This window comes from Coloeus monedula (assembly GCF_965178545.1).
Source record: "Coloeus monedula genome assembly, chromosome: 16".
In the NCBI taxonomy this organism is placed as follows: Eukaryota; Metazoa; Chordata; class Aves; order Passeriformes; family Corvidae; genus Coloeus; species Coloeus monedula.
In genome coordinates, this window is record NC_138796.1 from 15,446,763 (window position 1) to 15,470,623 (window position 23,861).

General features: G+C 48.3%; 2 protein-coding genes across 3 annotated transcripts in view; both read left to right on the plus strand.

Moving 5' to 3' along the window:
- LOC309579280 (syntaxin-binding protein 4-like) overlaps positions 1 to 7,156 on the plus strand; it is a gene marked incomplete at both ends in the record, with an annotated part of 46,517 nt that extends 39,361 nt beyond the window's left edge. The window contains 9 exons of the mRNA XM_082292511.1: positions 661 to 788; positions 1,272 to 1,364; positions 1,855 to 1,920; positions 2,017 to 2,205; positions 2,661 to 2,777; positions 3,920 to 3,969; positions 4,824 to 4,954; positions 6,231 to 6,288; positions 7,054 to 7,156. Of these exons, the coding sequence (XP_082148637.1) occupies positions 661 to 788; positions 1,272 to 1,364; positions 1,855 to 1,920; positions 2,017 to 2,205; positions 2,661 to 2,777; positions 3,920 to 3,969; positions 4,824 to 4,954; positions 6,231 to 6,288; positions 7,054 to 7,156 (935 nt within the window). The remainder of the gene's footprint in view (positions 1 to 660; positions 789 to 1,271; positions 1,365 to 1,854; positions 1,921 to 2,016; positions 2,206 to 2,660; positions 2,778 to 3,919; positions 3,970 to 4,823; positions 4,955 to 6,230; positions 6,289 to 7,053) is intronic.
- Positions 7,157 to 14,037: 6,881 nt separating this feature from the next.
- Positions 14,038 to 23,861, plus strand: part of SEC14L5 (SEC14 like lipid binding 5) — a 39,763-nt gene continuing 29,939 nt past the window's right edge. The window contains exons 1-3 of one of the 2 annotated variants that reach the window (XM_082291949.1): positions 14,038 to 14,102; positions 17,863 to 17,968; positions 19,833 to 19,908. In XM_082291949.1, the coding sequence (XP_082148075.1) occupies positions 19,846 to 19,908 (63 nt within the window). In that variant the 5' untranslated portion in view covers positions 14,038 to 14,102; positions 17,863 to 17,968; positions 19,833 to 19,845. Of the gene's footprint in view, positions 14,103 to 17,862; positions 17,969 to 18,628; positions 18,705 to 19,832; positions 19,909 to 23,861 lie in introns of those variants that run through there. The other variant, XM_082291950.1, reaches the window with a different exon arrangement.

A 23,861-nucleotide genomic window follows, 5' to 3' on the forward strand; every position in this document is an offset into this window, starting at 1 on the left:
CAGGTTGGATGGGGCTTGGAGCAGCCTGGGATAGTGGAAGGTGTCCCTGCCCATGGCAGGGGGTGGAATGAGATCATCTTTATGGTCCCTTTATGCCCAAATCATTCCACGTTTCTGTGATTCTGTGACTGGAAGCTCTGGGACCCTGGTGCCTCCTCCCTGATGGCTCCCACCTGTCCCACACAGCCCGTTCTGCTGTGCTTTCCTTCATGTCTGAAAGCAAAATGAATGTGGATTTCAGACTTGTCAGTTTAACACCTTTTTTAAGTGCTGAACTCACTGAGTTGTCTTTTTGTTTAAATCAGCAACATGAGAATGGCAGCAGGTGCCTTTTGTCAGGAAGATGTGGGTTTAGCTTAAAATTTTAAAACTTTCGGAAGCACAGTCGTGAAAACTCCCCTGTGAAAATATCTGGGGTTTTCTGGGTTTTAAAAGTGTAGGTTTTTTCAGCTGGATAAGAAACAAGAGTCTGATAAAGACTGCCAACAATTCATTTAAGCTTGATGGGACTGCTGAGGAAGCCAGGATTATTAGAGAAAGCTGTCTGGCATCTCTAAACCCTACTTGGCACCAGTGGATGGCCCCAAAATCAGTGGAATTTTCTCCTAACACAGAGCAATTTTCTCTTTTAGCCTGGTAAAAACTGATTGTTTCTCACAGATGTTCTCCAAGCACTCAGGGATCTATTGCAGGAGGAGCTGGACGAGGCTGGTCTGGATTCCAGCTCCGTACTCTTCACTCAGCATGAAGTGGCCAATTTGCTGGATACATCGGCTTTTCACTCCCTGGTCAGTCACCCCAAAGCTCTTCTACATTGAATCCATGGATCTTCTACATGAAATCCATGGAATTCTGAGATGGGAAAAGCTAAATTACCATTTTCTGGTTGTTCTAAAGACAAGGCAGAACTATTCATTAATCATTTTGTTTATAGGAAGTTCTATAAAAGACCTCCAACTTCTCTTTTTTAATAAGGAAATGACAGTATCGATGGGATAATATGAGGAAGCAGCCTGGCAGTTTTGCAGAAGGAAAAATAGCCATAATTAATAAATTCTAAGTAATTTAATCTGGTTCATGAAGTGAAAATTCACCATGGCTCAGCTATTTCGGCAATGATGGGGATCAGAGAGTGAAATTCTGTGGGGCAAAAAGAACCATCCTGGAGCTGAATTATTTAATGTACCTTTTGATCTGTTGCACAAAAATGCTGACTCCTTTTTGAGGCGATTTTGATTCAATGTGTGATGAGTCCATCACTCTCCTTGCAGACCTTTGACTCTGTCAACTGCAATGGCAATGAGGACCTGGAGCAGCTGCAGCTGGAGATGACAGATCTGCGGCACGAAGTCCGAAGGCTGAAGGTGGAGCCTCCCCTTGGAGCAGATTTCTTGGCTGGGGCCTTCTGCTGTAGCTCTCCACAGGGGGAATGGAGTGGCCTATCCCTCTGGAGAAGTCACCAGTTTGCATTCTGTGCATTCCTCATCACACAGGAGCCTCTCACCCTCCACTCTCCTTAATTGCCTCTTTCTCACTCTCAGCCTCAAAGGAAAACTTATTTGTACTCAAAGCATGCAGTCCCTTCTCAGCAGGGAGTTAATATATTTAAAGCAGGTCTCATTAAGAATTCCAGTCCGTGATTAACAGAAGCAGCACCTGTCCTCTCACCCTCACCTGGCTGTCAGCACTTCGGCTGTGTCCAGGCAGAATTCTGCAGGTCACAGCCCTAAAAGCTCTCCCTGTGGGGGGCAAAGTGCACAGAACTTCTGTAAAATAATATTCTGGTGGCTAGGGGCATTCTAGAGAACGTCCTGACATTTGTTGCTTCTAATCTGCTGAAAATGTTTCCCACAGTCTCTCCTGAAAGAAGTGGAGAACAGCAAGAAGTCAATGGAGGATGAGCTTCAGAGGCTGAATCAAGTTAGTGAAGGGATTTCAGGGGTGCTTGGGGTGGGTTTGGGGGTTGGCAGCCGAGGGGGACGTGGTGTGTTCATCAGAAGTTCTGGGTGCTTGCAGAAAGCGCTGGGGTTCCTGTCGGAGAACCGGACACTGCACAGCAAACTGCAGATGGCCGAGGTGGTGCAGAGACAGGCTCACAGCGCCGAGCAGGACTACGAGGAAGTGATCCACCTGCTGGAGGCTGAAATTGCAGAACTGAAGATGCAGCTGGCGGGGAAAAAAGCAAAACATGTCTCTGAAATAGAGGTAATGCAACCCCTCAGTCTGGGGAAAACCCACAACCCTTCAGACTTTTCTGTGGGTTCATAGAGCCATGGAATGATTTAGGCCAGAAGGGACCAGAAAGCCCATCTCATTCCAACCCCCTGCCATGGGCAAGGACACCTTCCACAATCCCAGGTTGTTCCAAGCCTCATCCAACCTGGCCTTGGACACTGCCAGGGATCCAGGGGCAGCCACAACCAAGGTTACCCTCCTTCTGTTTACACAGGAGAAAATGAAATAGCTCATAGATCACTTGCTGAGTGGGACCACCAGGCCAGCACAGTCTCTGGGTCCGTGTTAGAATCTGCATGACTTCCACCATCCCTTCCCAAAGGACACTGCTCTTGCTTGTAGCAAATGTCACAAACTGTTGTTTCCAAAAGCCAAAGCTGGAGCATCACCACCACCTTTCTCCTCCTCCTGTGTCCCTGCCTCAGGAGGACATCCTGGAACTGAAGAGGCAGCTGTCCCTGGCTGATGGCCAGCTACGAAAATCCGAAGTCTCACGGAAGCGCCTGGAGATCAGCAACAGGAAACTGCTCCTGTTTGTGCAGGTGAGGTGTGGAACTGCCCCGCTGCTGCAGCATCACCACGGCCTCTTTCCCTCAGATTTTGCAAGTCCAATCAACTTCCTGCTCCATAAGCAAAAGGGTTTTTTTCCCTGTCTCACCCTAAAAAGTCACTCTCTTGGTTAGGAGGAAGCAGGGAATGAACTCACATCTCCTCATATCTCTGGGAGCGATGCAAACTCCGTGGTGCAGGTTTTGCTGGTGGCTCTGCTCTCCCTGGCTCCCTTTGCTGAGGCTGCTCCAGGAGCTGTGCTGTCAAAATCATCTGTGCTCACCTTCCCTTGGTATAGCTGAGGGTTGCTTCTCTATAAATAGGAGCCTAGAGAGTGGGTTTGCTCTTCCAGTGCTTTTTCCTGCCTAGATTTCCTGCAAAATCTCACAGTTTATTCTTTCAGTTGTCTGGTTTTCCACTTCATTCCCTATATTTGGAATACCAGTATGTGTAATTAGTAAACTGGCCAGCATGGGAAGCATTAGTACTGACTGTATCTGCTATGGCTACTGGTGGCCTGTCCCAAGAACTCTTGAAATCAAGCAGAAACAGAGGAGCAAAAGGAAATGTAGATGCTGTGTTCTCTGCTCCAGGGAAAGAAGAATTAAATGCCTCCAGAGCTTCAGCAGTATGTGCTGGAGCCTGTGCAGTTTGGGGTCAGACTTTGGAAATGGATCTCACTTGACCCCAGGGTCAAACATCACAGGATTTTGAGCACTGGAGCAAAATATCTTCCTTTTTTCTCCACCCCTCAGTAGTGTAGGAGAAGTCATGAACCGTGCATGGTAATGAGAGCTCACACATGCAGGTCCAGCCCAGGAGCCAGGGGTTGCTGGCAGCAATGATCACTGAAATGCAGCCTGCAAAATTATTCCTTGGAAGAGAATTTTTGTGTTGCATTTCATATATTTTAGCAGTGGTATTAAAATGCAGAATTCAGCGTCTGTAGATTCACAAATGCTGCCTGAGCTGCAAAAGGCCTTGAGATATTCGCTTCAAGGGCAATGAATAAGCAGAAGCTGATTACTGTCATATTAAATCTGATCATCAGGAAAAACCCATGGGGTTTGTTCTCAGGAATTATTCATTCCTACAAGTTTGAATTTTTTTTTTTTTTTCTGTTGTTGCATGACAGAACGTTCACAAGGTCCTGAGCACACACAGTCATTTACCAGATGAGAAAAGGTAGGAGATGGCTTCTGGGAATGGTGAACAGCAACATGAAATGTCCTTTTCTGACCTTTCCCAGGGGAAAGTGCTTCACATGTAAACTATCCAGAGTTTCTAAACTTACTTTCACTTTGGAAGTGAAACCATGGGAGAAAGACGATCTGGAGACTGCTGGTGGGTTGGTGCTGGGGGGATTTGGTCTCTGTCCAGGCTTTTTTGGGGAGTGAGCAGCTGAAACTCTGCTCTGGTTAAATTGCTCTTGTAAGCAGAGACCCCAAGCAGGTTGCTTCAGAGCAGCAGAATTTTGACCCACCTGCTTTTCCAAACATAAACCAGGTTTTGGCTGCAGGACCACATCCTTTTTCATCAGCAGTTAGAGTAGATAGAGTGTAAGCAAAGAGCTCACAAGACTCTCAGCTGCATGAATGGCTGCAGAAATAGAGCTCAGGCTTCTGGACTCCCCCCAAACCAGAGCCTATCTCCTATCACTTGAGCATAAATGTATCACAACTCTGTGTTTGTTTTTAACTGATTAAATCATTGAAAAGTCACTGTCCCATCGATAATGACCAGTCCCTTAAAAAAGTTAGTTTTTAAGAGGGATGGAAATCAGTTTTTAAATTTCCAAGTTGGTTATTTTTAATATAATGAGGGGGAAATGCTTTTGACAAATTCTCAAGAATACTTTGCTATTTGTCTATAACACGGTGATGCAAGTGTGTCTAACAGATACTTGAATGCTGAGGGATGGAGATGCAACCCCCTAAACACACAGAATTTCTGTAGCACATCCTTCCTGAGAGGCTGGCCAGGATTGTCAATGACCATTCTCTGACAGAAGTATTGATGGCACTTTCTGTATTTATAAGCGTCAACCACGAGACAGAAGAGGATAAAACAGACGCAGTCTCAGACACATCTCTTCCATCTTCAGATCTTGTTGACCTTTTGCTATCAGAAGCTAAAGAACTGTTAGCGCCAATCCTCTTCAACAAGGACGGTAAGCACTAAATTAACCAGAGACACCTAAATCCCAGCAAGTCTCAGGGACCTCTGTGAGTGTTATTGACAGTTTCCAGCACCTTCCGTATTTTTCCATACCAGTTGAGTCTCCCTGATTCTCTCACGCTCACTGAGATGTAATTGCCCTCCCTATATCCATGTGACTCATCTTTGAATCTGCAATGCAGACTCGCAGGGTATGGAGTCAAAGACTTGTGCCCAGGGCCAGAGGAAAGGTGTTTATCCAGGCAAAAAAACCCCAACGGGCAGGAGGATGGTTTCACAGAATCATTGAAATGCTGGTTGAAAGGGACTACTGGAGATCAGATCTTCTGCTCCAGGTGGGACCATGCCAGTAGAGGGGATCTGCAGTGGGTTTAGCCTGCCACGATGGAGATCTGCAGCCTTCCTGGATGGTGTTCCCTCACTGCTCTGTGACAAAGATCTTCCCAGCACCCAGCCTGAGCTCCCCCAGGGGCAGCCTGTGGCCGCTGCCCCCAGTTACACTGGCTGCACTGCCAAGAACAGCTCGGCTCCAGCATCCCTTAATTGCCCCTGACGTAGCAGCGGGGGCTGTGAAGTTGCCTCTCGGCCTCCTCTTTGCAAGGCTAAACAAGCCCAGCTCCCTCAGGCCTCCCCAGCCTCTCCCTGCAGGCCTGGGGCTTCCTTTGCTGGACCCTGTCCAGTTTCCCAACAGCTTTAAACCCAGGATCCAAACTTTCCTTACACCATCCAGGTACAACTACAGCAATGCTGAGCAGAAGGGAACAGTCACCTCCCCGTTTCCTTGGAGTACAAACCAGCCATGCTCCCTTTTCCTCACATGTCTGTGAGAAAACCAGGGGACAGGCATCCAGCTCCATGGGAGTCTGGATTAACTTTCCCAGTCTGGGACTCTGAGCTGGTCCATGAGCCATAAACTTTTCTTGGCAGCAATAATATGACGCTGCTTGTCTGTTCACACACAAAATGAGTGTCTGACCTCCTCAGTGTCACGTCCAGGTGAATGCACAGCCCCAAACAGGTGCCCAGTCCTTACTCTTCGATGCTATTCACCAACTCAGCGTGGCCACGGCCCAGCACTGGCTTTGTCTCAAAGCACAAGACACAAAGGAAATAATTGCAGCCTTTCAGGAGCACCTCTGGTTTATGAGCACTGTCAGCATACTCTGAGTTCCTGCCCCATTTAAATGTGCATTATCATAATGCAGCAGCACGGCTCGCATTGGGCACGTTCTCTTCACTAACACTTGGCTCTGTGCTTCCATCTGCAGCTCTGCCATGGGACAGGGACCAGTGCCTGCCTGCTGAAGGAATCCCAAATTACAACGAGTAGGTGTCAAAACTGCCATGGTCTGTAATTTGGACAACACACATACTAAAAATTCCTGTTTGCTTTGTTGGGGTTTTTTAACCGAAACTGTTGCTTGACAACTTTTGATCAGACAGTCTAGGAGAGGCCTCCAGATGGCCATGACAGAGAAATACTGTGAAATTCCTAGACAGCAAGAGACTTCCTGCCCTGCATGATGTGGATTCCTGGATTTCTCTTTTGCTTTATAAAATGCTGGTTTTCCTTCAGGCCAGATGGGAATTTGTGGTTCTGTAGCTTGTCTAGCTGGCATTTTTATAGTGAGTTCTGTGTAAGGGAAAAAGCATCACTGGATATGTTAATCTTTCATGTTGTGGTATCGAGATGCTGTGAAGCTCCAGACAAGGAGAGCAGGATGACATGGTTTTGTTTGGACCTTAAATTGTTAAATTTCCCTGAAACCTCTTAAATGGCTTTTATTTAACAGAGCCATTTCCTGAAGTTATCTGAAAGGGCACTTTGAGACCTACATGTCTCCTACCGCTTTCTTAGCTTAACTCAACCTGAAGATCTGCCAGCACAGTTTTTGTTTAGGTACAAAGTACCCATCTGCAAATGATAATTTCAAGGTTATGAAAAGCATTTTCAGACAAAATAGGCAGCCTGAACAGTCTAACCAGGCAAGATCTGTGGCTTCCTCTTCTTTCCTACGTAACTGGTGCTGTCTTCACATTATCCTCTGTGTCCTTTTCCCAAACTACCTAAGGTATATTTCTCCTTTTCAGCCACCTTCAACAGAAGACCACGTGGCCCCCTCCTGCAGGCCAGACCAAGAGTGACCAACCACAGCCACCAAGCCCAACAGAACTGCCTAAGAAGCCAACATAAATATCCCCTGGCTTGGTGGTGCTCCGAACCATGGCCGTCCATCCCATGGGAGATGGGAAAGACACCCCCCAGGCACCTCAGCTTCCAGGCAAAGCAGACTGAGAACAAGCTTTCTAACACAAGACTAATTCTTCCTAACCATCCAAGACTTTTTCAGCAACCTCCCCTGCGTGTCTACCTCCGAGTTATCATACAAGGCTTTTTGCTCACGGTTTTGCAGCTTTATAGGAAAAATACTCTCAAGAGGCTACAGAGGCCTGGATTTCAGTGGCAGCCTTTTAGAGCTTGTATTCTGGGTAGTATGAGTGTACCTGAGGGACTCAGGGGTCTCCAACAGATCCCTTTTGGTATTTCAGATGAAAAACCAAAGTCTATTTAGTGACTGTAATCAAAGCAGCTTAATCCGTAGTGTCCTAGCTGTCTTGGGATAGGTACTTCTCTTTTTATTCTTTTTGTATAGCTTATCCCAGCTGCAGTGCTTGAAGTGGGAAGCAGCACCTGAGGCAGTTGTTGGCTAGAGTGCAGGACAGCCAGCAAGATGCTCCAGTCACAACATGGTGCTGGACACCGAGCCCTCCCTGGAGCGTGGGGCGGGACATAGTGGGCACAGTGAACATAGCTCAGTAAAGGTCTCTGGTGTCACTGGGAAAGGAGATCCACATGATGCAACACTGAGACAGCAATGAATGGGGAGCAGATCTGAGATGGGCAGAGGTCTGGAAAATAAAATGGAAACACTCCTCGCAAGGAGTTTGCTCTCTGGGTTCTGATTGCAGCTGCTACGTTCAGCGTCTCACAGACAAAGACACAGCCTGAGACCATTTTTCTTCCCTCTTATTTTGGCAGCTCCTAGGGAAATGCATTGAGAAGTTGCAGGGAAATGGGGTACAATCTGGCTTTTACAAATAATTTTTTAAGATTACTTCAAATCTTCTTTGTGGGGGTTCAAAGCATGTGGATCCTTTATAATCTAAATTAAAGGCTTAGGAAAAATCATGACCCTCACCAGTGTCTCCTGCACTCGAGGTATCACTGCACTGCTAAACCAGCAACTGTGTGGTGCAATATATCATATAAATAACCAGTCTGAAATTTTGGGTAGACTTAATTTCATAGCTCAGGGTAAATTAAATCTTGGGAGTGCATACCTCAGAATATAAATTAAAGGACTTCTTTTAAAAGGGAACATAATCCTTTGGACCGGACACAAGGAATATTCCCAGGAAGGAGAAAATATTCATCTTGGGATACCCTGTGTTTAATAGCTCATTCCCCAATGCTCTCTGCAGTGATGGAATGATAGCAAATCCTGGTGTTTCCTGTGGGTTTGGCCCTATGGCTTTGTTCTCATCGCCTGTGTTACACAGACAGGTAAGAGGTGCACACAGCAAAATCCAGTCTCACCAGTCTGGTGTACCCTGACTCTGGAAAAACACCTCCAGTTCCTCTGGGGTTACCCAGCAGATCCCAATCTGCTCCTGGCAGGGTCTCTTCAAAAGCATTTGGCTGGAAGTGGCATCCTAGGGAGATGTCTCCAGCCACTGCTTGTCACACTTGTCAGGAAACAGCACTAACAGGATTTTGGGAAGGAGCAGGTCTTGGGCTGTGCTGTGTCATTTCATATACCCAATGGCACTTGAGACACCTGGGAGAAAAAGGGCAAGTTATGGGGAAAACACTACTGCTTAGGCTGCACTTAATCAGCTGGAAAATCAACAATCTGTTGTGGAAATCAACAGAAGCTTCAATACCACCTCTGACAATCATGGAATACTTTTCTCAAAACATGAGTATTGAACTCCACCTCCTTGAGTGCTGGAAAGGCACAGACCAGTACTGTCCCAGCAGGGACCAGACACATGGTCTGAAAGGGAAATCCTTGATGCTGCTTCCATAGTCTGTATTATTCCACAGATCTGTATTTTAAGGTCCCAAGAAAGAAGATTTTGTATAAAAGCATCACAGTGGGCTTGGATGAGACAAGCATTGTGCAGTTGGTGCTAGCACCTGGCAAGGGGTGGAAATGAGGTGATGCTGCCCCAAGGCCACTGTATTTGGGGTCTCCTGAGCTGTCTGTTATCATGAGAGCTATAAAGTTCTTAACCTTTCCAACAGTCCCAACAGCTCTGTGCTCTCAGCATACTGGCAGCCCCTCTAGAAAGGAAATCTTCCATGTTCTCATCAGCTACTGGAGATCCTCACATCAAACAAGGATCAAGCACTGCGTGCTTCCTAAAGCTTTCATATTTCTCAGCTGGTTTCCAATATTTCCTTTGAATTTACCATATTCCTTTTGCCTTTGCTTCAAGCCCAGCAGGCTTCCCTCTCTCTATTAATCCCGTTGTTCCTAACGCCACCTCTGCAGAGCAGTGCTCAGAGCTAAGCTCTGACGAGAGCTGTGCTCCTGGAGGTGATGCTGATTTCGGTGACCCAGAATAACAAACCTGTGTCAAGCTTTACTCCCAGGCAAGGGGAATTAGGCAGAACTCAGCCAGTCACAGGCTGACATCTCACAGAACTACCAAGAGGCAAAAGGGAAAATGCACAAAGGCACAAACAGCACAGAAAGAGAAGTTATTTAAATAGGATGTTCTTCATTCACGCAGGACCTGTCTAGCGCTCTACAAGAGAGCTGAATTCTGGATCAATTTGCAATACTTTTGGCTTGCTTCTAAGGTTGTGGAAATGTGCTGCTGTAGCAATGTGCTGTGTTTGTCTCAGAGAATCTGCCTCAGAGGGTCCCAGCATGACTGCACAGAAATGAGAAGGAGTATTTGTGATAAAAATGAGACCTGAACCGTATTAGATGTTCCCGAGTGGGCTTCCAGATCCTGAAGGGATCCTATAAGAAAGATGGAGGGGGATTTATTACAAGAGCATATAGTGACAGGACAAAGGAGAACGGCTTCACACTGACAGAGAGTAGGTTTAGATATCAGGAAAAACTTCCCTGTGAGGGTGGGGAGGCCCTGGCACAGGGTGCCCAGAGAAGTTGTGACTGCCCCTGAATCCCTGGGACTGCCCAAAGCCAGGTTGGATGAGGCTTGGAGCAGCCTGGGACAGTGGAAGGTGTCCCTGCCCATGGCAGGGGGTGGAACTGGATGGGCTTTAAGGTCCCTTCCAACCCCAACCATTCTGTGTTTCCATGATTCTATGATAGGCTGGAAAATGGCAAATATTTTATGAGCCAAAATGCAGAGAGACCCCCATAAAGAGAGCATGTCAACACACTGCAGGTGATCAACTCAAAAAGATACATTTAAAGAGCATCAGCAGGATCAGCTGTTGAGCTGGAAGCTTTGGGAGTTAAACATCACTGATGGGATTGGGTTTATTTTGTATTTCTCTTATGCAAAGCAGAAATTCAGTTCTTAGCTGCTGGTGGGTCGGGAGGGTGGGAGACCCCTCTGCCTCACAAAATAAACCAAACCAGCACTGGAGTATCTATTTTAACAGCTGCAGAAGCAGGGAAGGCAGGGCAGGGAGCCACCTCGGCATTATCTTGGAAGGTGCATGCAGCAGAGCCATTAGCACACAGTTTATCTGCAGTCCCACGGGGAAAGGAACCCAATCTAGGTCTGCTGGACTCGAGCTCATTTAGGTCTCCAGTTTCATCCCTGTCAGTGATCTCTGTCAGCTTGCTGTGTGACCTTGGGCAGCATATTTCATCTCAGTTTTGCACCAAAAAACAAACGGGACTGAGAGTGGTATGGGGAAGGAAAAGCCCTAGAGATCCAAGGAATATGGTGGCAACCTCCTGGCACAAGAGGGTCTGTGAGGGCTGTGGGATTGGGTACTGCTGGTCTGTTTTCAGTGAAGAAAGCCTCAATATTTCAACTTTTCCTGGCTCTCAGAACAGCAGACCCAGCTTTTGCTCAGCTTTGGTGAAACAGAGCGAGGTGAAGTGTTTAAAAGGTGTCTTTGCAGAGGTGTGGAGGCAGCAGAGGTGAACTCCAGCCCAGAATAGTGCAGTGGAGTAGGCTGGTGTGTTTATCCCAGTGCTGGAGGCTGTGTGTGGAGCCTCTTCTCTCTCTCAGCTCCACTCAGTGACACCTGGACTGAAGCCCAGGTTTAGAGAGTGGAATACACCTCCACGCTGCTTTAAATGTGGCTCTGAAAGGCAGGTGAATTTTACTGGTGAATTTTTAAAGCAGGCCTTGAATGTTTAAACAGTGCTGAATTTCTAAGGGTTGTTGAACACGTGTGGAAGAGGGCTGGACAGCACCTCCTCAGCGTGACACTGCAGAAAGGGCTGGGCTGGCGGTGTGAAGCTGCCTTTCCTTTCCTGCTTTTCCTCAGGGATCCAGGGGGATCCTTCTCCTGCTCAGGGCTGAGTCTACCCCAGCAGCTCCATGACAGACCACTGAATTTTCTGGCCTCGCCGATTGCAGCATTGCCACAAACCTCCTTGGCAGCTCCCTTCAGCTGCTTTCATAATAAGGCAAATAGGAATAACGATACCATGAACAATCCCTACAAGCTTTTTCCTGCACGTGAGGCGCCAATGCACTTGAATTGCTGTTGAGTTTTTTTTAATTTAGGCCACTAGATGAGGCATAGAAGTTGAGACAAAAGCAGAGTTTGAAGTGAAATGCCCTTGTAACGGGGGAAGTGGAGGTTGAACGATATCTCCAGTCCAGATGTCCTTCCCGGAAGACATTCTCCTTTCAAACTGCAGGAGTTCCTGGGCTGGGCTGCTGAGGGGTGAGAACTTCTTTCTGAGCAGCTCCCATGAGGAAAAACTGAGGGTCAGTGCCAGCCCTTGAGGCAAACACCCAGTCCTGGCAGGGATTGGACAGTCAGGGCCCTTGGGAATGTCCTGGGGAGTTGGCCCTGTGTCAGGGGAAAAGGCAGCCCACTGACACTGGAAAATGCCAAGGTGACCTTCGGGCAGCAGGAGAAAACAAACGTTGGAAAATGAGAATTACAGTCAGGGCTGCACAGCAGAGAAAAGGATGGGCTGGGACTCACCAAAATCTCTTCCAGCTTTTATGACCTGAACAAAAGGGAAACCACCACAGTTAGGGCACAAAGTAGTTGCAGGCTGGTGTAAATTCTGTAGCAAGAAGAGGGAAATAGTGCTTTATTTTTTCTTCTCTTTTCTCTGAGGAAATTTAACAGTAAATGAGGAACAGGAGAGAAACACAACTTCTTTGAAAAAGAAAGTTGCATTGTGATGAGAAATTCAGAATATTTATCTATAAATAAATACATTTTGGTTTTATTCTGAATATATATTTATAAAGTAGATGTTGCAGGCCTTGAATAACTTTGTGGCTTTTGATGCCAAGTTGTGCTGTAAAGGTCTTTAGGGAAAGTGCTCTGACTCTGCGGGCTGCAGCTTTGGGAGCTCTGACATTCAATGGTCTGTGGGTTGGTTGTTTTTGAGCAATGTCAGGCTAGTCTCCTCAGTCTGAGATAGCAGAACATTTCAGGAAATATTGCTGATCAGAAATAGCACTGCAGCTTCCTGAAATGCCTGCCCAGATAAGGGGACACTCCACAGCTGGAAGTGATAAGGAGGCAGGAAAAGACAAAGCAGCAGTAAATGTGATGTTACTTCAGTACCAGCAGGCAAAGGGGCAGCTGGGCCTCAGGGAGAACGTGAAAGGAGGCTGTGAAGGTGCAAAACATTCCCCAGCTGGTCTCCTATATCCCTCTCCTCCACCACTCCTTGACACCCCAAAGTCGGGCAGTGTTGACATCGTTTCCTCCACAGAGCCACGGCCTCAAAGCCTGTCACTGGCTGGTGACAATTCCCCAGCACACAGCCTGACAAACAGGGGCCACTCACCCTGAGCTCCAAAGCTCCCCAAGATTCACCAAACACTGCACAGATTTTCAGAGCTGGGAGGAGAGGGGGAAGCTGAGAGGTGAGGATGCATCCCAGTGTCCTTCTCAGTGTCGCTTGGCTGGGTTATCCCCTTGGACCTCATTAGAGAGTACAGTTTGGGGAATATTTGCTCAAGGTGTGGGTTCACAGGTGTGTAATAAGCCACGTAATAAATCAAATAATACAGTGCAGTGATAGAGTTAAGGGCTGAGGTGAGCAGGTCCCTCTGCTCATGAAGGGCTGATCCACCCTGGGATGAGCAGAATTAGGTTCTGTTTAGGACCTGTGGCTCTGCCTCCTCCAGCCCTGACCCGAGCAGGTTCCTACTCCTCAAGGGCAGGTGCCAATTTGGGGAGAATCATAGAAACATAGAATATCCTGAGTTGAAAGGGTCCCATCAGGATCATCGGGTCCAACTCCTGGCCCTGCACAGGCACCCCAACAATCCCACGCTGTGCATCCCTGAGAGCATTGTCCAAGCACTCCCTGAGCTCTGGCAGGGTTGTTGCTGTGACCACTCTGTGGGATGGGGTGAGCTCATCTCCACAGACATCCCTCGTTATTCTCCCTTTCTGCCCTCATGAGACCCCACCTGGAGACGTGCCCGGGTCTGGAGTCCTCAGCACAGGAAGGACATGGAGCTGCTGGAGCGAGTCCAGAGAAGGCAGCAAGATGATCAGAGGGATGGAGCAGCTCTGCTGTAGGAAAAGCCTGAGAGAGCTGGGGGTGTTCACCTGGAGAGAGCTCCGCGGAGACTTCAGAGCCCCTTCCAATGCCTAAAGGGGCTTAGGAGAGCTAGAGAGGAACTTTCGACAAGTGATGAAATGCCAGGCCAAGGGGGAACGGCTTCCCACTGCCAGAGGGCAGGTTTAGGTGAGATATTGGGCAAGAATCTCGCCCCTCACGGCCGGGACCCACCCTCCCCTCAGCGAGATGGCGGCGGGGGGGCCGCACGTGCGCGGGGGCGGGGCCTGCCCGCGCCCCCCCTCAGCACAATGGACAGCGCCCCGCGGGGGGCGGGGCCGGGGCGGGGCCGGCCGAGGGGCGGGGCCGCGGCAGCCGCGGGAGCCGCCGAGGGCGGGATGGGTCCGGCCGGGCTGCGCCGCGCCCGCGGTGAGAGGGAGCGGGACGGGCGGGAGGGGAGGAGGGAGCTGGGATATGGGATCGGGAATATGGGTGTGGGATACGGGAGGCGGTCGCGGTCGACAGCTCTCTCCCGGGGTCCCTCGGGGCCGCCGTGTGAGAGAGGGGCGGGGGCGTGAGGGGCGTGAGGATTTTCCCGCCCGGTGTGCCCGGGCCCGTCGTGAGGGGACACAGCAGGGGCGGTGGTGGGTGTGGGGGCGCCGGCAGCCGCTATCCTTCAGCCACGGGAAGCCGAGAGGGGAATTTCAGTCATAATCCTGTGGGATCAGGGAGGGAGCCGGTGAAGACCCGGGCGGTGGGCTCGGGCTGGCCGGGGATCCCTTCAGGTCAAGGACAAAAGACAGCGGTTTTAAAGTTGTCAGGTTTGTGTCGTGCCTGGGGGGAGTGGGACGGACGCCGCCGAGGGGCGGGTGGGGCTCGTCCATGTGGGCTGAGCCGTGGAGGGGGCTGCGAGTGGGACCCCAGCATCAGCCCCAGCGGCTCCGGGAGCCGCGCACGCCGAGCTGCCCGGGGGCTCGGGGTTCAACAAATCTACCCTGAAAGCAGCCCTGAAGTATTCGAAAAACTTAAAGGGTGACCTCGCTCAATGGCTGTTAAATGCATTGATGGATTTAACAGGTTGCCCAGAGAAGCTGGAAATGTACAAGGCCAGGTTGGACGGGGCTGGGAGCAAGCTGGGATTGTGGAAGGTGTCCCTGCCCATGGGATGGGGTGGAACTGGATGGGCTTTTAGGTCCCTTCCAAACCATTCTGTAATTCCATGTTTTCAAGTCAGCTTCTAGGTGAACCAAGTATGTTGTCTGGGTCACTTGGCTTAACTCCTCCAAGCAGAAAAATTGGTCTGTAGATGGTGAGAAGGCGCTTGAGTTGATGGCACTACTTACCTGATGGGGCTGATGACAGCCAGCCTCTGTTCAAAGAAAATACAGCTGCAAACTTCACTCAAGGCAGACTGAAACAGTTTGCTGGTGCTTTGTTGCGCTGTCGAGTGAGCTGCTGCCTGGGTGTACTCTTGATTTGCATGTTAAACTGAAGCATGGGGTCCTTGGCACAAGAAGGATATAGACTTGTTGAAGTGGGTCCAGAGGAGGCCACGGAAATGCCCCAAGGGCTGGAGCCCCTCTGCTTTGGAGCCAGGCTGGGAGAGCTGGGGGTGTTCACCTGGAGAGGAGGAGGCTCCAGGGACACCTCAGAGCCCCTTGCAGGGCCTGAAGGGGCTCCAGGAGAGCTGGAGAGGGACTGGGAACAAGGACTGTGAGTTTGATGAGGCCCTGGCACAGGGTGCCCAGAGAAGCTGTGGCTGTCCCTGAATCCATGGAAATGTTCAAGGCCAGGTTGGACGGGGCCAGTGGAAGGTGTCCCTGCCCATGGCAGGGGGTGAAAGAAGATAGGCTTTAAGGTCCCTTCCAATGCAAACCATTCCAGGATTCTGTGTCTCTGTTCTTAAATTGTATTTGAGAATTGAACTATTTCCTATACTGTGGATGGATAAATCGATGTGCTATGACTTCCTGTGGAGTAGGCAGGTGAGGAATGAGGGGCTTTCATTCAGGAATGCTTATCTCCTGCTGCAGGCTGGCAAATAGCAGGGAGTTAATGTGTTGCTGTGCATAAAAGTTCCATGGTGGTTTTTTGGTGAGAAAATTACCTTACGAGATGGATATGTGGAAATATTGTGCCTGGAGCTTGTTGTGATACACACATGGAAGAGAAACAGCTCTGAGGGCAGAGTGCTGGACACTGTTCCGTTTCCTTCTTCCCCTCAGCCAAAAAGACTCTTGCTTATTGTGTGGTCAGGAATGTGTAAATGTTGTTGTTTGGGTGTTTGTGTTGCTTGTCTTTGGTTTTGATCCACACCAGGACTCCAGGTACCTCTGCCAGCTGTAGGAGCAGTGCCCAGGCTCCACCTCAGCACAGTGACCTGCACCCTCTGTGCTGCTTCACCTCCTCCAGAGGTGTTTCTCTGGGGGCAAGATCAAGCCCTGCCTGAGCAGATGTCTGCTTCTAAAAGATGGTAAAGGTTTATTGTGGCGCCGTTTCACCTTGAGGCTTCCTTATATCAAGCTTCAAAAGACTTGTTCTTAAGTTCTTAGGTGAAAAAGCTCTAATAAATATCCTACAGCTTGGTACCATGTTATTAATCTGTGTGTAAAGCATCAATTACAATATCTCCCTAAGAGAAAGGCACTCCAGGCAGAGGAAATGTTGCACACCTTTCTCTCCACCTTTCTCTAGAAGGGAGGAGGAAAGAATACAGCCCCGTGGAGTCCCCCTTTTCTAACTGGAAATGTCAGCTTAGCTGGGTGCCACAGCTGGCTTTCACGTGGTGTAATGGTATTTGAGGAAGTCAAGAATCCTGCTATTTTCAGCAGTTCGGTGTCAAAAACAAACAAAAAAAAAACCTGCTCAGTTCTCTTCAAGATGAAAAGCAGCCACCACAGGTGGGAGAAGTTAATAAAGTCACTTGCTGCCAGTTCCACATCCAACAGGCAGCTCCAGTGTGGTAGGAGCTGACTGAGTTCTCTGCCTGGATGAGAAGCAGGGGTGGGGTGGTTGATTCAGGGCTTTCTGTGTATTTTATCTATACTCTCAGTTTCTGATTTCTAACCATTTGGCTGTATTCTGTCAAGTAAGCTGCTCCTACAAATAGCAGAATAGAAGTCAACCATATGGAAAATCCCTCAGGTGCACTGTGGCTGATTCTAGAGGAGAAGGAAACACATAGTTAATGTCACTGCCTGTCCCTGTGCTGTGTGTAGCGATGTGTGTTCCTCACGGGAGCCCTCACAGGCCTGGCTCATGTGCTGGGGGAGCTTTGTACACTGGGGGTGCACCACTGCCTCTTCAGAATCCATTTCTCTGGAATGCTCCCAGAGTTACAGCAAGTGCCATCAGGGGTCCATATCCCTCCTCTTCCCACCTCCTTCCCTGGTACACCCAGCAGGTGGATCTTGAGCTTGTAATGAACTCGCTCTACTTGGTTCTCAGAGGAGTTGCTGTGTGGGCTGGAGCAAAAGGGGTGCCCAGGGAACTGAGGCTCTCAGGGCTCTGTGCTGTTGGCACAGTGTGTCACAGGATGCTTTGAGAAATGTGGTGGCTGCTGCTGTTTTCTGTGTTCATGTGGGTAAGAACTTAAATACTTTTAGTATCTACTTAGGATGGTTAGGGTTGTTATTCCTGGGATAGTTGTTAGTAGCCAGATTTATTGCTTCAATGCATTGGCAACTCCAACCTCTGAGCTTTTATCAACTACTCTGGGCTTGGCCAGCTGGAATTGAGCCTCTTTCCTGGTGTTTCCCCATGGTACTCCAGGTGTGCTCCACCTGTGGATTGGGGTTTCTAAGTGGTCATGCTCTTCACCTGAGTTGTCTTTCCTCATATGTTTTTTTAGCCAGATGCAAATAGGAAGTCGAGCAGGGATCCTGGGCCACTCTGGAGCTGAATGGATGTTTGAGGAGCAGAGATACTCTCTGGTTGGGTGGTTTCTTTCTGGTGGTTGAATATACCTGTTTATAATTTGAGTGGAACACGAGATGGCTTTAAAAACACATCTGTCCGTGGTGCTAAAGCCCTGGGAAGATGCACATCTTGAGCTAATGTGGCCCAGGTGCTCCATGGTAACACCTGAGACTCTTTGTCTTTATCAGTGCTAATCATCATCTGCCGCTGGGTGGGCCAAGCAGCCACCTTTCACTGCTTTTTCTGATGTTTTTTTTCCTTTTTTTCACAGGAATTATAGCAGGAGTCCCTGTTGCTTTGAGAAGCACAATGACCGTCTCACAGCTCTGTTTGGAGGAGAGGGTGTAGAAGGTCTGCTGCCACTGCATTCTGCCGAGGTATGAAAGGTTTCTAGGGCAGGTGTGAGTTATCAGCTGTCATTTTTCCACAGCTTCCTGTGGGTGTAATAGTCACTGGCTCTTTTTTCCAGCCTTCCCTCAGCTGGAGAAGCACAGAGGCAATAAGCCTGTGGCAGTCGGGTCCAGCAGCTGCCAGTGAGCAGTGTGTCTGTCCAAGCAGCAGAGTTCAGGCTGCTGAGCTACAGCTTGTGCCATCCCACTGTTCTGTGGCTGATGACTTGATTTCTGGGCTGTGGGTGATTCTAGACTGGTCTGTCCTGAGCCTTCCTGCTGTGGAGGTTTGTGACCTCCTGCAGAGGTGCAGGAATTCCTGGTGTAGGAGGTGAGGTCAGAATAAGCAAGATCCCAGCTAAATGTGCTTGACAAGGCTTCTCCCGCTCTATTTGCGCTCCCGGGGAGGGTCCCCGCCCAGCCTAATCATGTTACAGGTCGTGTTCCAAGGTGCCCTGTGCCTCTTGGCTCGGGTATCTGATACCTGATAGCAGCCCGGGCTTCCTGGGGTGTGCTTGTCCTGCTCCTTTCACTGCACTCTGGGTTGGATGCTCTGCTGGTAGGTTCTCTCTGCATTGACTGGCTTGGCGTGGACTGGCTTTTAGCACCAGTGAGACTGAGAGATCCAGCGAGTCCTGACCTTTGCTCCTCGGGTAATGTGATCCTCTGCAGAGGAACTGTCTGATCGCTGGACCCTATTTCTCCAAAAATCCCCCATTCTCAGGTACTCAAACTTTTAAAGTCCTTTTCCCCTCACCCTTGCTTAGATTTTACAGTGTGATGGCGTTTTGCAGTAATTTTTGAGGAAGAATCTATTGCCTATTCATGTTTCACCTCTGGTTTTGGGCTGAAAATGTCAGGGATAAGTTGTCTGAGTGCTCTGACTGTTGAGTTCAGTGCTACACTGCGTCATGTTGCCGAGGGCTGTGTCTGCTCAGCAGTGGAATTTGAGTGGGGTGGAATGAGCACAGTGCCTCCAACCAGCCGTCCAGCCTTTTGTGTTCCTGATATTCGTGGATGGTATTAGTAGGAGCAGTACAAAGGAATTCCTAAAGGAATTGCAGAAAGCAACCTAATAATGCTTTTTAAAATGATTTGTGTACTTCCCTTGAGATGCTGGTTACTGATGCACGTTTGAGGGTTAAAACCCGGGCAGGAGAGTCTGAGGGAGGAATCCTGATGAGAACAGTGAGAGGTGGCTGGGAGCAGGGAAATGCTGAGGACGGGATTGTTCCTGTTGCCTGTAGTTCTTGCCTCAGTTCAGCTGGAACAGTGGGCATCCTAGCAGTGGGATGTGATTGCCAGCTTAACATCAGGCATGTTCTTTCAGCATGGTGGTTCCTTTTCCTTCCTTTCAGTGAGCTAAAACAACTGAATCCTACTTTGTGCACAAAAGCATTTAAAACACTGAGATATGGGAAGCTGTGGAAGCTTTCAATGAGAAAAATCTTGCCTAATGATTACAGATATAATGTAAGGAAGGGGCATAGGGGGAAGAATTGCCATGGAGCTCTGTAAGGCTCCTAAGACAGGCTCCTTCTCCAGAGTACATTTCATTCTGGCTTTACATCTCTGTACTGTGCTTTAATTAGCGTGAGTTTTGTTGGAGCTGCAGGTTGAATTTACTGCAGTAGTGTTGGGAAGCAGCACAGGATGCTGGACACAGCCCTGGACTGGGACTGCAGAGACTTGCCTCTGTCTCTGCCACTTACTGGGCAAGATATTCTACCTAATAAATCTCCTTCTCTCTATTTGTAAGAAAGCTTCTAGTAAGGTCTGTAAAAATTGCCTGGAATGTATTGCGCTGCTCGGCATGGGGGATCTAAAATGTTCCAATTTCTCTCTATTACAGGTGTGTGGTAAAAATGGTGCAGAAATACCAGTCCCCAGTTCGAGTCTACAAATACCCTTTTGAGCTCGTCATGGCAGTGAGTAACACGCAGCACTTTTCCTGCTCCAGCTGCTGAGGGCCAGTGGGAGGTGGGGGACTGGGGGTTTGGCTGGATGTCTGTGACAGCCCTACTGCAGGAGCAGAGCCTCAGCTCTCCTCCTTCAATTTTCCAAGAAAAATAAGGATCAGTATCCCAGCATTAAGAATGGCAGTTTAGTTGTTAGAAGGGAAAAAAAACCCAAGAAAATCCAACCTTCTGTATTTATTCTTTGATGAGGAAGGAAAAAAAAAATTGACATTGTTAGGCAGGGTCAGTTTGTGGCCAGACACCTTCTTTGCCATATCACCAAATGCCACTCAGTTCAAAATCTGTCCAGATGTGATCCCAATCAGCACTGTAGTATGGATATATCTACAACTGGATTCTGAATAATACTGAGCTTTTTGATTTGGTTAGAAGCTGGAAATCTTTGGGAAAAATCTTCTGTATTGTTCTTCCCTGTCCACTCTGTGATTGAACTGTCAGGAGATCTCTCTCCTAATCTTGTGATTTCCACAAGGGGCTTGAGGGCTGTCATTGAGCTTCATTCACTGGTGATGCAGAAAGCTGCTGTTGACCATGGGAGCTGCTTTAGGCAGAGTTTCTTTGTGATATTGTGGACTTTGTCACAATTAGGTGTGAGTCCAATACCCTTCTCAAAGGTTTGCTGTTGCATTTCAAGGGCAGCCCTGAGCATTTGGGCATTGTTAGAGGAGCTTGTTTATGAAGTCTTGCAAGGTTTGTTTTGTAATCTACTGGGCATTTCAGTCAGCTGTAGGGATCCCCAGGCTTGGTATTTGCCACTTTTATCCTGCTGCTTCCTCCATTGCCTGTTCCCAGTTTCTTTAGTTTGTGGGAGCCCAGGAGAGAAGATGGAAAGCTGCAGCCGCTGCAGGCAGCTGACATGAAACCCATGAATGGAAGGAACTCTACTGACTTCCTCTTGACAATGTGGCCTCTTCAAGATTCCTGAGAAATACATGCCTTAAGATTTGTTTTATCCAAAACAGTCTCCAGTCTTTTATTTTGTTAAAACTGGGGGAATCATTTTGTGAATAAGGAACCCCAAAGGTAGCAGCAGCTTAGAGTGGTTGCTGTTCACTTTGCTCTCTGATCATCCAGATGAACACTGCTTTTGCTGACAGTTGAGCTCCCTCCCAAATCCACCCCTTTTTCTCCCAGTCTTACCCAGATTTGCCATGTTTGTTCACAGCTAAACCAGTAACGTGCCACGGAATTTCCCTGACCAGTCTGGGGCTGATGTTTGTGGCAGTGAAGCTTTCCTGGCTGTGCTCTTTGCTCTCTCAGTGCATCCCGTGTGAGAATAAGACACCAGTATCTGTGATGAAGATCCCGGGAGCCTTTGCTCCATGCACACCTCTCCACGTTCCTGTTGTCTCTATTAGCAGGATAAAGCTGCCACCAGATGCTCCTCAGTCGATTGGCTGCTAATAGAGGAGGGTGGCCTTGAGACAAATCCTTTGTAAGCTTGTTAGCACATGCCTAAAGGACAGGGGCTGGTGAGCTTAATTTTGAAGTGGTTTAGTTTTATTTGCTTTCAGTTTTTCGCCATAACAGAACTTAAAATTCCCTGGGAATTGAGGGCTGGGGTTGTAAATGTCATCCTTTAGTTGTTCAGCAAATCTTAGCAAAGTTGTTAGTCCTCTTTCTTATGAACAGGTTCCTTTTCCAGGGTCACACAGCAGACTGTGCTGCGGATTAGGGAGCTGAATACAGACCCCTTACACCACCCCCCCCCCCTTGATGTCCTGTGAAAATCCTGTTTCCAGCAGGATCTGCCATTCCAAAGCAGCATTTCAATCTTGTGGTGGTCCGTGCAGGCTGAGCTGGATGCAGACTTGGTTACCACTGTTGCTGTGTTCAGATGGAAGCTCCCATTTGTGTGGAGGCAGCGAGGATCTCATGGATCTCACAGAGCTGTCAGGTACCAGCTGTCAGTTGCTGGAAGTTTTGCAGGGAAGAGTGGGTGTGCAGTGAAGCTGTTTTGCTCCTCAGCACGTGGCATTGCTGTTAATCTCCTTCACCATAAATCTGACAGCAGCTTCCTCAGCACTGATACTCAGCTGCTTTCATCTTTTCCCCTCTAATGCTGTGTGGGAACCTTTGGAGTGCCGAGGTCTCAGGCTGTGGTAGGAAAGCAGAGGTCGCAGGGGTGACCCCAAGACACCTCCATGTTTTACAGATCCCTGGGCACCCTTCAGCCTGATACACTTGTGTTTAATTCCTCATTGGGGAGGGTCATCCCTCACAACACAGCCTGAACAGAACACAGGAAGTAAGTTGGGAAAAGCGTTTTTTCCCTCAGAACCTCCAGCATTTGGACCCTACTGTAGAAAGCAGTGGGTGTGCTTTGCTCACATAGGAGAGTCTGAGAAATAGGGCTGTCACAGCCAAATTTGGCAAGCAATTCCTTGCTTCCTGACCTGGCTCACACACATGGTGTTTCCCACCCTCAGGAGCAGGAGTTGTCCTCCCTGGACTTGTGCAGAGCCCATGTGTGTGCCTGGGACTGCGCTCCAGGGATGAGCCAGGGCTTTTCCTGGTGGTACCTTTGTTACTGTGTGTCAGGGTAATTGTCTCTGGATTTACACTCTGCCGTTTGCAAATGCTTCTGCAGCTGGGCTTGGAGCATTTGCAGGCAGGAGATTTGACGTGTGTTCCAAGTCCTTGGAAGAACATTCCCCTCCTTGCTCTCTTTGCCAGTCCTCTGCATCTGAGGAAGTAAAAAGGAATCAGCTTAACAAGTCTTTTCTTGTCATTTGGGAGTTCTGAATTTTCTTCTTTCTTCTTGTCCTTCCTTCTAAAAAAGATTTAAGGAAAGGGTGGTTTTTCCACACCTGCCCAAGGTCACTGTAGTCATTTCCACCTGCTTTGTTCCTAACTTGGATTCACATTAATGGATCAAAAGTATTTCAAACACATATTCAGTGCCTGACACCTTTATCCCTTATACTTGAAAAGAACCTTGACTTCTGTAACGCTTTGTTATCTTGTCATGTTTTTTCTTTCTATTTTATCTTTTTTGTGTGTGTCCTCTTTTAAATGGAGCTGTTCCTCCAGTGGATTGTCCATGCCTCTCTGGGCCTCATCTTGTCTTCCCTTCAGTTAGATCAGCAGATCTGACATTGCATGTCTTCTAATTTTATCTTACAGCCAAGAAAATTCCCAAGTATAGACTTGCTTTTCATTTTCTTTCTGTTGTAGTTGTAGTTGGAAAGCTAAAAGGGATTTTAAAAAAATGTTATAATGAATGAAAAATCCAGAAGGAGAGGTACCTCTGCCACATGAGTGATGTAAATATTTGTGAGCCTTCTCTGATGTATTGGGGGACGAGAATTTGGTTAGGGTGAGCGAGTCCAACATGCAGGAAACAGAGCTGAGAGAGATGGCATGTTTAATGTTATTTGCAATGAATTATTAGGTTAGATGAGATAGCTGTAGCTGGAGGGTTTCAGCTTTGAACGTGGTAGGGAGTTGAGTCCCTGTTATTTTTAGTAGTGCCTCAGCCCTTCACGGTCACCGTTGACACCGGCCATTTTCACACATTTTAGAGGATTTATAGGATTAGGTCCCTAAAGCTACAGGTTGGGAATAACCCCCCAGAGACCTTACAGGGTCTTCTTTATGTGATGGATAATTTCAGTTGCTGCATTAGTGGTGCAAATGAGAAATCCCTGACAACACTTGTCAATGGTTTGCTCCTCTTGCCACAGTGCACTTCATGTTCAGCTCTCCCTGCTAAGAGCAGTTTATGGTTTCTGCTGCAAGAGAGGGATCTTTCTGCACTGCTATATAAAAATAAGTCGTGATTTTGGAAAAAAAGCACAAAGATCAGGTGTTGGGGGGTTTGCAGAAGCATCAGCTCCCATTGCCTTTGCAGCTGTATTTTGTGCTTGAGACGAAACTGCCGTGGAGCCCCACATGTGCCT